General features: G+C 37.5%; 1 protein-coding gene across 1 annotated transcript in view; it reads right to left on the reverse strand.

The window, feature by feature from the left end:
- Window positions 1–6,005: 6,005 nt before the first annotated feature.
- The window catches only part of RSRC1 (arginine and serine rich coiled-coil 1), a 417,872-nt gene continuing 410,767 nt past the window's right edge, over window positions 6,006–13,110 (reverse strand). The window contains exons 10-11 of the mRNA XM_045037326.1: window positions 7,042–7,194; window positions 6,006–6,375 (exon numbers count right to left, since the gene is read on the reverse strand). Of these exons, the coding sequence (XP_044893261.1) occupies window positions 6,283–6,375; window positions 7,042–7,194 (246 nt within the window). The 3' untranslated portion in view covers window positions 6,006–6,282. The remainder of the gene's footprint in view (window positions 6,376–7,041; window positions 7,195–13,110) is intronic.

Consider the following 13,110-nt stretch of genomic DNA (forward strand, 5'->3'; position numbering starts at 1 on the left):
GAGATCATGACCTGACCTGAAGTCGGATGCTTAACTGACTGAGCCACCAGGCGTCCCTACAATTTCTTTTTAATGAAATAAACATGGAGAAAAGCATATTTATGGGAGATCATCGTTTTAGACGCCTCTCCATTTTCACCTCACACATTGAGATTCCAGGTGATTCATATACACAGCATTTTGAGCAGAGTCATGCAGTGGAAGTGTGCTGGGCCCATATACACAGCATTTTGAAAAAGGTATTTTTCAAATTATTAATAAATTAGTTGCCATAGGAGTTATCTTCTCCAGGTCAGTTAGACTTACTACAGCAGAAAGAGAAAAGAGAAAAGCTACAGTGCTGCTAAATAAACAATCCAGTGACAGAATTTGCTTAAAAAAATCTACCTAATCTTTAACAATAGTCATTCAGTTATTGTGCTGGCATTTGGAAAACATTTATTTATTTCTCAAGTATTTAAAATTTCAATTTCATTTTTCATTTTATGGCACAATTTTTGTGGAATAAGCACAGGCAGATAGACTGTAGTTATGGAGTTTATGGAAGACAAGGGATTTTAGCAGTTAATTTTTAAAAAAAGACCAAGAAGGGAGCCTGCACTCTACTATGTCTTTTACACTGTGGGATTTAAGCCCAAGTAGCATGTTGCAAGATGCTAAGAGAGGGTTAGGGTCAGTTCAGTTCATCATTCTGTCTGAGAGCTGTAGCAGGATCATTTTGCCATTCCTTCTCAAGATCTAAAAATAAAACGGTACATTGTTGAGTTTACGGTGTGTATTACTATACTGGTAGCCTTTATTTCTTGAACACTGGCCTTGCAAGGACAGCAATCATAGGAGCCAGCGGGTGGACCCTGAATGACCACATCCACATCATTTGCAATATCATTTAAGCAATAAAAAAATTAGACCAGAAAGTCTGGTGTAGGGTAGAACTAGTAAGATCCTTGCTTAAACTCTGCTCCATTTGTCAGAGTCCCAAATGCAACAGAAAGCACTTTCTACCTACTGATGACATTTTATTTTAGATTTTTTTTTACTGTGGTATAATAAACGTAACAATTACCATCTTAACCCTTTTTACTTTTTTTAAACAATTTTTTTCTTTTTTTAAATTTTTATTCATTTGTGTGTGAGAGAGAGAGAGAACAGGGGAGGAGCAGAGAGAGAGGGAGACAGAATCAGAGGCAGGCTGCAGGCTCTGAGCTGTCAGCACAGGGCCCGACGCGGGGCTCGAACTCATGGAATGTGAGATCATGACCTGAGCTGAAGTCGGACGCTCAACCGACTGAGCCACCAAGGCGCCCCCATCTTAACCATTTTTAATTTTTTTTTTTTCTCAACGTTTATTTTTATTTTTGGGACAGAGAGAGACAGAGCATGAACGGGGGAGGGGCAGAGAGAGAGGGAGACACAGAATCAGAAACAGGCTCCAGGCTCTGAGCCATCAGCCCAGAGCCTGACGCGGGGCTCGAACTCACGGACCTCGAGATCGTGACCTGGCTGAAGTCTGACGCTTAACCGACTGCGCCACCCAGGCGCCCCAACCATTTTTAAATGTACAGTTCAGTGGTACTAATACATCCACATTACTGTGAAACTATCACTACCATCCATCCCCATAATTCTTTTCCTCTTTTTAATTTTTTAAGATTTTTTTAAAAAAAGTAATCCTTCCACCCAACGTGGGACTCAAACTTACAACCGGAGATGAAGAGTTGCATGCTGTACTGACTGAGCCAGTCAGGCACCCCTCTTTTCACCCTGTGAAACTGAAATTCTTTACCCATTAAATAATAGCTCATTTCCCCCTCCCTCAGCCTGGGCAACTACCATTATGCCTTCTGTCTTTATGATCTTAACTACTCTGAGTATCTCATAAAAGTGGAACCATACAGTGTTTGTCTTTTTGTGATTGGGTTATTTTACTTAACATAATGTCCTCAAGGGTCATCCATGTTGTAGTATACTGTGGAATTTCCTTCCTCCTTTTAAGTTAGTTACCATATAGTGTTATATTATTTTCAAGCATACAATATACTGATTCAACAATTCTATACATTACTCAGTGCTCATCACGACAAGGGCACTCCTTAGTCCCCATCACCTATTTCACCCATCTGGTAAGCATCAGCTTGTTCTCTGTAATTAAGAGTCTATTTCCTGGTTTGTCTCTTTTTTTCCCCGTTTGCCCATTGTTTTTTTTTTTTTTTTTTCCTTTTTTAAGCTTATTTATTCATTTTGTGTGTGAGAGAGAAACAGAGAGCACGGTGTGAGCGAGGGAGGGGCAGAGAGAGGGAGATTCCCAAGACTCAGGGCTGTCAGTACAGAACTCGATGTGGGGTTCGAACTCATGAACCTTGAGATCATGACCTGAGCTGAAATCAAGAGTTGGACTGCCACCCAGATGCCTCTCCATTGTTTTGTTTGTTAAATCCCACGTATGAGTGAGATCATACGGTATTTGTCTTTCTCTGACTTATTTCACTCAGAATTTCCTTCCTCTTTAAGGCCAAATAACATTCCATTGTATATATAGGCCACATTTTACTTATCCATTCATCTATCCATGGACACTTGGGTTTCTTCCATGTTTTAGCTATTGTGAATAATGCTATTATGAACATGGGTGTGCAAGCATCTCTTTGAGACCCTACTTTCAATTCTTTTGGTATAGAACTTTTTTTGATTGATTAATTGTACTGGTTCGAAATAGCTGGAGTCATTTAATGTTTATTTATTTTTGAGAGAGAGAGAGAGAGAGAGAGCGAGCAGGGGAGGGGCCAAGAGAGAAGGAGACACAGAATCCAAAGCAGTCTCCAGGCTCAGAGTTGTCAACACAGGGCCTGACACGGGGCTCGAACTCATGAACGGTGAGATCATGACCTGAGCCAAAGTTGGATACTTAACCAACTGAGCCACCCAGGTTCCCCAATAGCCTGATTCATTTAAATAGCCAGACTATTAAATAGACTGCTCATTCAACATGGACAAATCCATTCTTCCTTCATTGGAAAGTATTTATTGAAAGACTTCTTTGTGTCAGGAATGGGCTAGATGCTGGGATCCAATGATAGTAAAAGATGTAAAAGATGATAGAGCATTTTCTTTGATTTAGAAAAAAAACCCCATGAATTAAATATATTGATCAACATCTATCCCTATGATAAAAGGTGAAGATGATTAGAGAATTCACAAAGTGTTCTTTCTTACCTCCATTTTTACTCCTGTTCTGCTGTAAAGACTCAAATATTTTCTTTTTTAAGTTTATTCATTTATTTTTGAGAGAGAGAGAGAGAGAGAGAGAGAGAGAGAGAGAGAGAAACCCAAGCAGGCCCTGTGCTGTCAGAGCAGAGCCCAGCATGGGGCTCAATCTCATGATGGTGAGAGCATGACATGAGCTGAAACCAAGAGGCAGTTGCTTAACTGAGTCACCCAGGCACCCCTCAAATATTTTCTTGAGAGGCAGGGCCACTTGGGTCTTTCATGAGAGAGATTCTTCCCTGCATTAGCACTGTGATGGTTCCCAGCCTTCTAGATCAACTATTAGGAAGATGGAGGGGGGTGGCTGTGAGTTCTTGTGGCTCCAGGAGCTATCTTGTTTTTCAAGTCTTTGTCAGTTGGGATTTCTTCCATGAAGTCTTCTTTAATTTTCTAACTTGGAGTAATTTCTCTTTCCACTACAACCATGCCCTCTCCTCTGCCACTAAGTATTCTATTAGTTATATCGTATTACATGTCTGGGCTTCATAGCTAAACCTTGAGGAGGCAGGATCCCCACTAGATTCACATGTGTATACCCAACTGCATGCACTGTGCCCAGTGCAAACTAGGTATTCAAAAAAAGATTAACGAATAAGTGGGTAAATTTGACTGAAGAAGACCTGAGGTCCCTCCAGTAAGTAGATGGCAGGTCGTTAACTGCAGAGCAAGTAGGATTTCCTGTGTTCTTGGCAGGGAGGGAGGGGATGCAATCCATTGGCTGTGGCATTTCAAGTGCATACATGTGGAGTACATGGATGTTGAGATGTAGCTTTTGCACCATAACATGCAACTATTTGTTCCGTATTTCATGAAGATGGCTACCATGCCAAAGTGTTATTTTGACAAAATAGTATACTTTTTCTATAAAGGGCATTCTTTTATGTTATTTTACTGAAAACCTAAAGAAAGCAGGTCCACTATTAGCATCCTCATTTTAATGTGAGGATGCCGAAGTGAAGCAGGTGAGTGACTTAGTGTTCTTATTCCATTTTCTCTGAGGATGCAGTCAGAAATGAAAAACCAACTTATATTACTAGCACTCATCATTTTGTATGAAATCAACGCTTCAAGAAACACTGAGGTCTCATGTTAAGTCCAAATTGTTATCATTAGTCAAGTGACATGAAAGGGATTATTCTGTTTTATAGACTCATTATATTAGGATATTAAAAAAAGCCAGGATGCATCACCTAGCTTGAGTATGGTGATATATTTGATAGTAGTCTCTGAGGTCTTTCTCATTAAATTTGATTTGGCTTGTGTGGTAATATTGTAGGCTTCAACAGGAATGTAAGTAAATGAAGTTAATAATATATTAAAATGAATCATACTGGCAATCAGGAAAGAGGGGAATAGTCATTGAGTTTCTGCAGGGACTAAAGTTTAGTTAATTAAAAAAAAACTTGATTCTTTATCTCTGTATTTAGCTTTAAAATACAAATCAATTGTAATTTAAACTTCTGTATTTGGGCTACTTGCCACAAAGGAACACTGGTGTTAAACATAATTAAAGTATATAATAATATTTTCACTATATTACAGGTAAGGAACATTAGGCATACTGAGAAAAAAATGCCTAGTCCAGGCTCTCTGGAGAGTAACTAGTGGCCCAAATGACAACCCAGAGTCTTGCCTAGACCACTAAGGTATACTTTCCAAAAGGGTGTACTTTTACTGTTTACCAGTTATGCAAAGAATGAAATACAAAATATTTCAAAAATTGTAAGCTCTTTTTTAGTCACTAAAAACGTGCCTATCTATATTAAAAACCACACAAACTTTAGTTTATGCTGGGCACTTTTACTGAGAGCTAAAAAGAAAAAAAAAAAAAAAAACACCCAGGCATCTATTTTAGAATGTGAACCATTCTTGTATGAAAACAAGTATTTTGTCATCAGTCTATTTTCCAGATCTTTTGCACCTGGAATCTTAATATTTAAAAAAATTTTTTAACAGGAATTAGAATTGTAGTAGTCTCAGAAATATAACAAAGATGGCTTTAAACTGTCCTAAATGTTGGTAATCTTCTCCCAAACACTTTGCGTGTGTATCTTGTATTCTGAGGTATAGTCTCCAGAGAGACTAAATTAGAGTGAGACCAGACAACAGAACAAAATAGAAAGGAAATATTCATGGCAGTTGTTGAAAACTAGTTTTGTAAGGCAAGGCCTAGAGAATCTTATCTCTGGCATGTGTAGCACGGACTGCATAGTTGATTTTCATTCAGCTACTAGAGAAAGGTATTCTACAATGACAGACAGCCTTATCAAAATTACAATTAGCTGGCTTCCTCTGCAGGGAACAGCAGTTGGTCAAGTAAGGCCGAAATGAGAGCTCTTTTTCAGTTTCCTCAGAAATGATTTCCCCATCTTGGGTATTTGGTCAACTGAGGAGGTCTAGCATGAACATATGATGTCTAGAAGAATGAGCTGGGATCTGCTAACATGTTTAAAAAGGAATACTTCGTAAATGCTGATCTCTAAGCAAAAATCATTATTTGTCAAGAATTTTTAAAAAATGTTTTTCTTTTAAGATTAAAATGCTCATTCTGCTTAGATTGGTTAGAGTGCTTTTTATTCTGCCTAAATTTTTATAATAAGGTGAAATAAAAGATTCAAAAATGGTTTCATAATACACGGAAGATGAAATCTCATATGTATAGGATATAGTTTGATTCTTACATATGCAAAATTGTGTTCTTGCATGACGACTGGTATCTTCCAAATTGTACTCAGAAACACTACTGTGTACCATTTATTTTTATTATCACTGATATTTTTAAGATTAGCTTTATTAACAGTATGACATTTTCATGCATTGTTAAATTTCACACTAGTTTTAATATTCACAATGTTTAAGTTCAAATCAACAAATATTCAAGCCTACGTGAGAAAAAAATGAAATGTTATTACCTTTTAATACAATCAGCTAACTGCTTTTTAAGAGTAAAACGTTAATACTAGGATTTTAAAACCTAAATTTCCAATGTTACTGTCAATTCAACCATATGTATTTCACTTAGGCCACAGGACTGCCCATTAGCCTTTCTTGTCGGAGAGCAATTAATCTCTTGAACCACTTTTCCTCAGCTTCAGCTTTCTCAATAAACAGCTAAAAAAGGAAAAGAAAAAGGAAAAATGTTATAGTTTGCCAATAACTTGGATTTGACCTTACATAACATGAATCATAGAAAACATCTTTATAGAATACATCTTTTAGCGCAAGTTTTGGCTACTTCTCAGTTTAACAATTGCCTTCTCAATTGAAGATATTCTATCTGGAGTTAATGTTCAGAAAGTCTTGGAGTAAAAGGACTAATATCAGCATCATGTGTTAACAATTTTACACCTTATTTTGTGAAGTGTATTTCCTATACCCTTTATCAGAGACACAGTGGAATGATACCACTTCAGAGTAGACAGAAAAATATGTGTGTCAGTGACATGTTCACAGTCAATGAACCAACTGGAGCTGAACCAGAATGAGATCTTTTAGTGCCAGATTAAAAAGAAAACAAAAATCTTTTTTTTTTTTTTGCTTATTTTTGTTAAGCATAGAAAGAATACTTCTAAAAGTCAGACAACATGATTTGGGCCACACCAGATTCAATGTCACTGCTCTAAGGGATGGGGGTTAGCTGTTTATTTGTAACGAATAGGAACATATGAATCCTTTTCTTCCAATGGTCTTCTTGTCATCAGCAAAAAAGGACAACAGTTTGAATTAATTTCAGTCAACTAGACTTCAATTGACATTCTTACGATTTAAGGCTCTTACATTTGGATGGGCCAGAGAATTGTCATCTTGGTACTTGATGGTAGTGGGGATGCTGCTAGGGTCTATTTCTTTTTCAGTACTGGGTGGATCAGCAACTACTGATGCTGGTCCTGACGCTGCAGTTGTGTGCTTCACGTCACCAGGTTCCACCGACTGAAACATAAAATATGCTATTAATTAGATCAAACACACAATTAAAATTTTGCTTTAATAATATCTCAGATTTTGAATTGTAATTGTTCGTTTAGTCTCCTTTGAGATAAAGCACGAAAAGACCCTAGGTTATTGAATAAGAAACAATTAGTCATAAAGTAAGCAGATACAAAAACATTGAGAGAATGTTTATCATTTTTTATGATCAGCATACTTTTCTTAAGAAATTGGTACTTTGAGTCCATACTATGGAAAAATATATTTCATAAATCTAAATTCTATTAGTTAAAACAAGCTTGTGACAAATCTCCAGCATTTAGTTGGCCTCTTCAGATATAAAAAGGAAATTCAAAGGTTATTTTGTTTTTGCTTTTTAAATAACAGCCTCAGTGAGATAAATTTCACATATCACTATTCATATAACTCTTAGCATATCCACAGGGTTTTGTAACCAACACCATAAGCAACTTCAGAATATTTTCATCATCCTCCCAAAAAACCACATACCCATTAGCAGTCACTGCTCCCCACTTCTCCCAGCCTTCCCATCCCTATGCAAACACTAATCTACTTTCTGTCACTATGGATTTGCCTATTCTGGATACCTCATATAAAAGAAGTCATAAAATATGTGGTTTTGTTTTCTGTGACCAGCTTCTTTCATTTATTATTATTTTTTAAATTTATTTTTGAGAGAGAGGGAGAGAGAGAGCGAGAGAGCAAGCACAAGCAGGGGAGGAGGCAGAGAGAAAGAGGGAGACACAGAATCTGAAGCAGACTCCAAGCTCTAAGCACAGAGTCTGATGCGGGGCTTGAACTCACAAACCATGAGATTATGACCTGAGCCAAAGTCGGACGCTTAACCGACTGAGCCACCCAGACACCCCAGCTTCTTTTACTCAGCATGTTTTCAAGGTTCATCTGTGTAAGGTTCAGTATATGTCAGGACATCATTCCTTTTTATTGCTGAATGATATTCCATTATGGAATATTAGGTGCCAGGCATTGTGCTCAATGCTGGGCACGTGAAGACTAATAAATCATTGCTGCTGCCTAGAAGGAGCCAGCAGTGTTATGCTTTCTCAGGTTAATTCCAGCACACCCCTCCCTGAGAAAGAAGGACAGGGAAGTGGCTGATTAGCAGCAAGTCTGCAGGGATAACATGAAATAGACTAGATGAGAAGTTGGAATTGAAGTTAAAGTACTGGTTCCGTACGTGTAGTTTTTGAACTTCCATTTTCTTTATTTTAGCTACTACTGAACATCCACTTTTCTAAAAAAAAATTTTTTTTTAACATTTATTTATTTTTGAGACAGAGAGAGACAGAGCATGAACTGGGGAGGGTCAGAGAGAGAGGGAGACACAGAATCCGAAACAGGCTCCAGGCTCTGAGCTGTCAGCACAGAGCCTGACGCGGGGCTTGAACTCACGGACCGCGAGATCATGACCTGAGCTGAAGTCGGGACGCTTAACTGATTGAGCCACCCAGGCGCCCCTGAACATCCACTTTTTAAATGAAGGGTAAAACAAACGTCACCAGGAAAGACATCTAGAAAATGAAATCTACATGGATTAGTTAATCCTTTCTTAGGATGATTTATCTTAGAACTGGTTATCCATCTATTTAGTACTTATTGAGTGCTAATAATTGTTAAGCACTGGGTACCAAGGGACAGTAAAATAGATATGGTCCCTGCCCCAACTAGAGATTATATTTTGTGAATGGGACCGACCAACAGATTACTAACAAATCAAAATAAAAATCAATACATAATCACAAATTGTAACAAGGGACATAGAGATACTTAGACAAATAACTGTTAAATTTGACTTGGAAGCTGTCTTCTTATACTATGAGGCCAATATTCCCCCCCCCAGGTATCAAACATTTCTATGTCTCCAACATACCGGGCCTGAGGCCTTGTGGTATTATACTCACCCTTTATAAAACTGAGGACATATAACAGTAAAGCCCAACATTCTGTATAGGGCAAAGTGGGAAAAATGCTAATCCAATGAGGTCCAGATATCATTTTTTGGTAGTCTATGCTGCCATGCAGAGAATAGAAGAGCATGCAATTCTGTATATCTTAGTCATGCTTCTATTTAGCTAGGAGGCTGGCAGTGTTGAACTGCCTTGAAAATAGTGAAGTGCTGTTACTTTAGTTGTCAAAGATGTGGATTGCACATATTCAGGTGGCAGAGATAACATCCTATTTATAAAAGTGAAATAATTTCTCATTCTGTATTTACCTATAGAACATTAAGGTTTTCTTTTGAGAAGTGCTTATACACATTTATGGTACAGTTTTCAGAGGTCAGGATGAGAGCATGGAAGTTATTATTATTTAATAATTAGTAATTAAAAATGTATGACAAGAATCATTAATTGCTTCTTTATTTGAGGAAAACTGAGAAAAATGCGACTTAAAAAAAAATCCACAGGGGCGCCTGGGTGGCGCAGTCGGTTAGGCGTCCGACTTCAGCCAGGTCACGATCTCGCGGTCCGTGAGTTCGAGCCCCGCGTCGGGCTCTGGGCTGATGGCTCAGAGCCTGGAGCCTGTTTCCAATTCTGTGTCTCCCTCTCTCTCTGCCCCTCCCCCGTTCATGCTCTGTCTCTCTCTGTCCCCAAAATAAATAAACGTTGAAAAAAAAAAATTAAAAAAAAAAAATCCACAACACGGTCACTATCAATATCCGGCTTTGAGTAGCACTGCCACCTGGTGGTTCAGTTTGGAAAACTTGGTTTAAAATGCACCTCAAGTAAAAGAATAAATGACCCAGCTGCTTAGGGTTATTTACCCTCTTTCTGAACATAGGTGAATATCTGTTAGCTACAAAAATTTTAGGGTTGAATAATTGGCAATAGGCTTATTTGGGACACAGACTGCATCTTGGTTCCAGAAGTTGATTATATAGTGGGAGCTATCAGATTATCTACTCACACAAGAGATACATGATTGCAGAGAGTTAAACTAGTTAAATCGATATGTGTTGACGGAGACACAATGTCTAGCATGTTATTGTAATAGCCACTTTTATAGTAACAGCTCCCTAGATTAATCAGTACAATTAACACAGCTAAGAGACTCTATCAACTGAAGGTTTTAGTATAGAGAAACCTTTTTTTTCAGACATACAAACTTTATACCAATATGTGTAGAACTGTCCAGGAGAGAAAGATGTTGAAACTTGGGTCATGAGTAATTTAGTCCTCAGGAGAGTTAGTCTTTGCTATGCATCAGGGATAGCCCGTATCTCCCCATGATTTGGATAAAATAGTCCTCCTGATAATTTACCTCCCTTTGCTAAGTAATCTCCTGATAAATAATTCAGCTTCTTGGGCATCCTGAATCCCTACCTTATATTGCAGACACAGATATTTTAGAAACTGGAAAGGGATATCATTTTCTAAACTAATAAATTGGCTCTCTGTTTTATATTACAATTGAGTGTAAATTTATTCATTGTTGGCCCATCAATTCTTTTCTGATCATTTTGAAATGCAGTGACTAATAAAAATCTGGTGTTGGATACAGTCTAATACTTTAGACTGTACATTCATCAAGGTAAATGCCATCTTGTTTTTTTAGCATATGTTCCAGTTAGTGAATGCACGCTTTCTTTATACTTCAATAGAAAAAATGCACTGAATTCATAATTATGAGAGACACTGGATTAGTAAAAACAAACACAGGCTCTGGAGCTGAATAAATATTGTTTGGATGCTCCTTCTTGTCATTTATTAGCACTTTGACTGTGGGTTATAAAGTTTGCTGAGCCTCAGCTTACTCAGCTGTAAATAAAGGTTACTGGTATATTAGACAAATCACATATGGTAAATGTCTAGCATTAAAGATAGCCATTATTATTTTAGTTACTTTAAATTATTTAAATATAAAAAACAAAGTGGGGCTACAATACACCATTGTTTTCCATCATTTTCTTATTAGTGCTTTAATGTTTCCCAATGCTGTGCTGAAACAAATTGGACCAAAGCTGATGTGTGTATACTAAACCAGTAAGTTTAGTAAACTGTAAAGCTGCGAAGTAATTTTTTAACCAGTTGCTTAGTAATACAATAGGTCACCAAGCCTCAAATGAGAATTTTAGGATCTATAGACCATAAAAAAAATTATGTAAAACAATCTGTGACTGAACCAAAATGAGAACCCTTGCATCTCCAATTTCTTTTAAGGAAGCCACAGACAAATGCAGCCCTCAGCATTCAGTAAGGGGAAGAGGTGGAAGCAGGAACAGGGAGAAGAGCAGTAACACTTCCATTTCTGGAATGCTTCCTATGTGCCAGGCGCTTGGTTGTTTTATGTAAAGCATCTTGCTTATCCTTATAAAAACTTCTGGCAGGGGTATTATCTTTCTTTCAAGATCTTTTTTTTTAGTCAATTACACATCCAGCTCTTGATCTTGGCTCAGGTCCATGATCTCATGGTTTGTGGGATCGAGCCCCACATTGGGATCTGCGCTGACAGCATGGAGCCTGCTTGGGACTTTCTTTCTCCTTCACTCTCTGCCCCTCCCCAACTTGTTCTCTATCTCTCAAAATAAATTTAAAATTAAAAAAAAAAAAGATATGAGAGTCATGAGTTTATCATACGGTTTAAGGACACAGCCAGTAAATGGCAGAATCAGACCTGACCCTACCTCTGTCTGACCTTATATCGCATGCTTTTGACCACTGCTTCCTAATTGCTAAACCTGAGATTTATTATAATTTGGGTTTAATTTTAGAGGAAAGAAAGAAAATATTTTAACTGAATATATTTTTAAGTGGCACAACTCACAGTGCTGGATCAATAATAACTTCTAGGCTGCTTTTGCTTCTCTGTCATACTTATCCAATCTAGAACTATTCAGTTCTAGGCTTTCCAGAATTGATTTTATTTCTTTGTGTGAATTACTGTTAACGGCCACCTCTTCTAAAAGCCAGTTGGAACCGTAGATGGATTTATTCCATACAAATTCATGAATGGTCCTTATGTTCCTTACGAGAGGCCTCTATTTCATCTGAATCCTCTCTAACAGTGGCATCTGAATTAGAAGTACAAGAAAAGCTGTATTAAAGGTGAGAGAAAATTCCAGCTCATCACTAAAAACTAAAGCAACAGAAATTAATTATTAAAATAATTAATAATGGTGGTCCCTTTGATCAGACATGTAGGTGAAATTCTTTTCTATTGGTCCCATGGAAAGCCATTTAGCTATATAGGGTTTTGTTGGAGATTTAGGAAGAAGAGCTTTTCTCTTGGATTTAGCCAGTTATCTTAACATTAATAACCTTAAGATGTTAAGGGAAATAATCTTTTAAAACTTTTCTAGGGGAGGGGCGCCTGGGTGGCTCAGTTGGTTAAGTGTCCGACTTCGGCTCAGGTCATGACTTTGTGGTTCATGGGTTTGAGCCCCGTGTAGGGTTCTGTGCTGACAGCTCAGAGTCTGAAGCTTGCTTCAGATTCTGTGTCTCCTTCTCTGCCCCTCCCTTGCTCACGCTCTGTCTTTCTCTGTCTCTCAAAAATAAATAAATGTAAAAAATAAAAAAAGTTTTAAAACTTTCTTAGCGGATACAGTGAGGTGAAAGCATTACAGATTCTGGAATTGAATTATACAGATATTAATACATTTATACCTTTCAAAAGACTTTAAAGGTAAAGCCAGATGTCTAAAGATTTTCTGTGTTTCTCAGCAAGAGGTCTGCCTTACTGGTGAGCATGGATACTTGGAGAAAATCAGGGGCATATTAAGAAATGTAATTGGGGTAAGATGTTTATACTTAAAAAAGACTGAGCAACTACAGTAGAAGTTTTTAAGCACTATGCTTAGTTTACAGAATGTACTTAAATATCAAATAATTTAGATGTTATAAAATGTTATTTAAAAATAAGCACTTATTGGATCAAGAA

The sequence above is a fragment of the Felis catus genome, chromosome C2 (assembly GCF_018350175.1).
Source record: "Felis catus isolate Fca126 chromosome C2, F.catus_Fca126_mat1.0, whole genome shotgun sequence".
NCBI lineage: Eukaryota > Metazoa > Chordata > Mammalia > Carnivora > Felidae > Felis > Felis catus.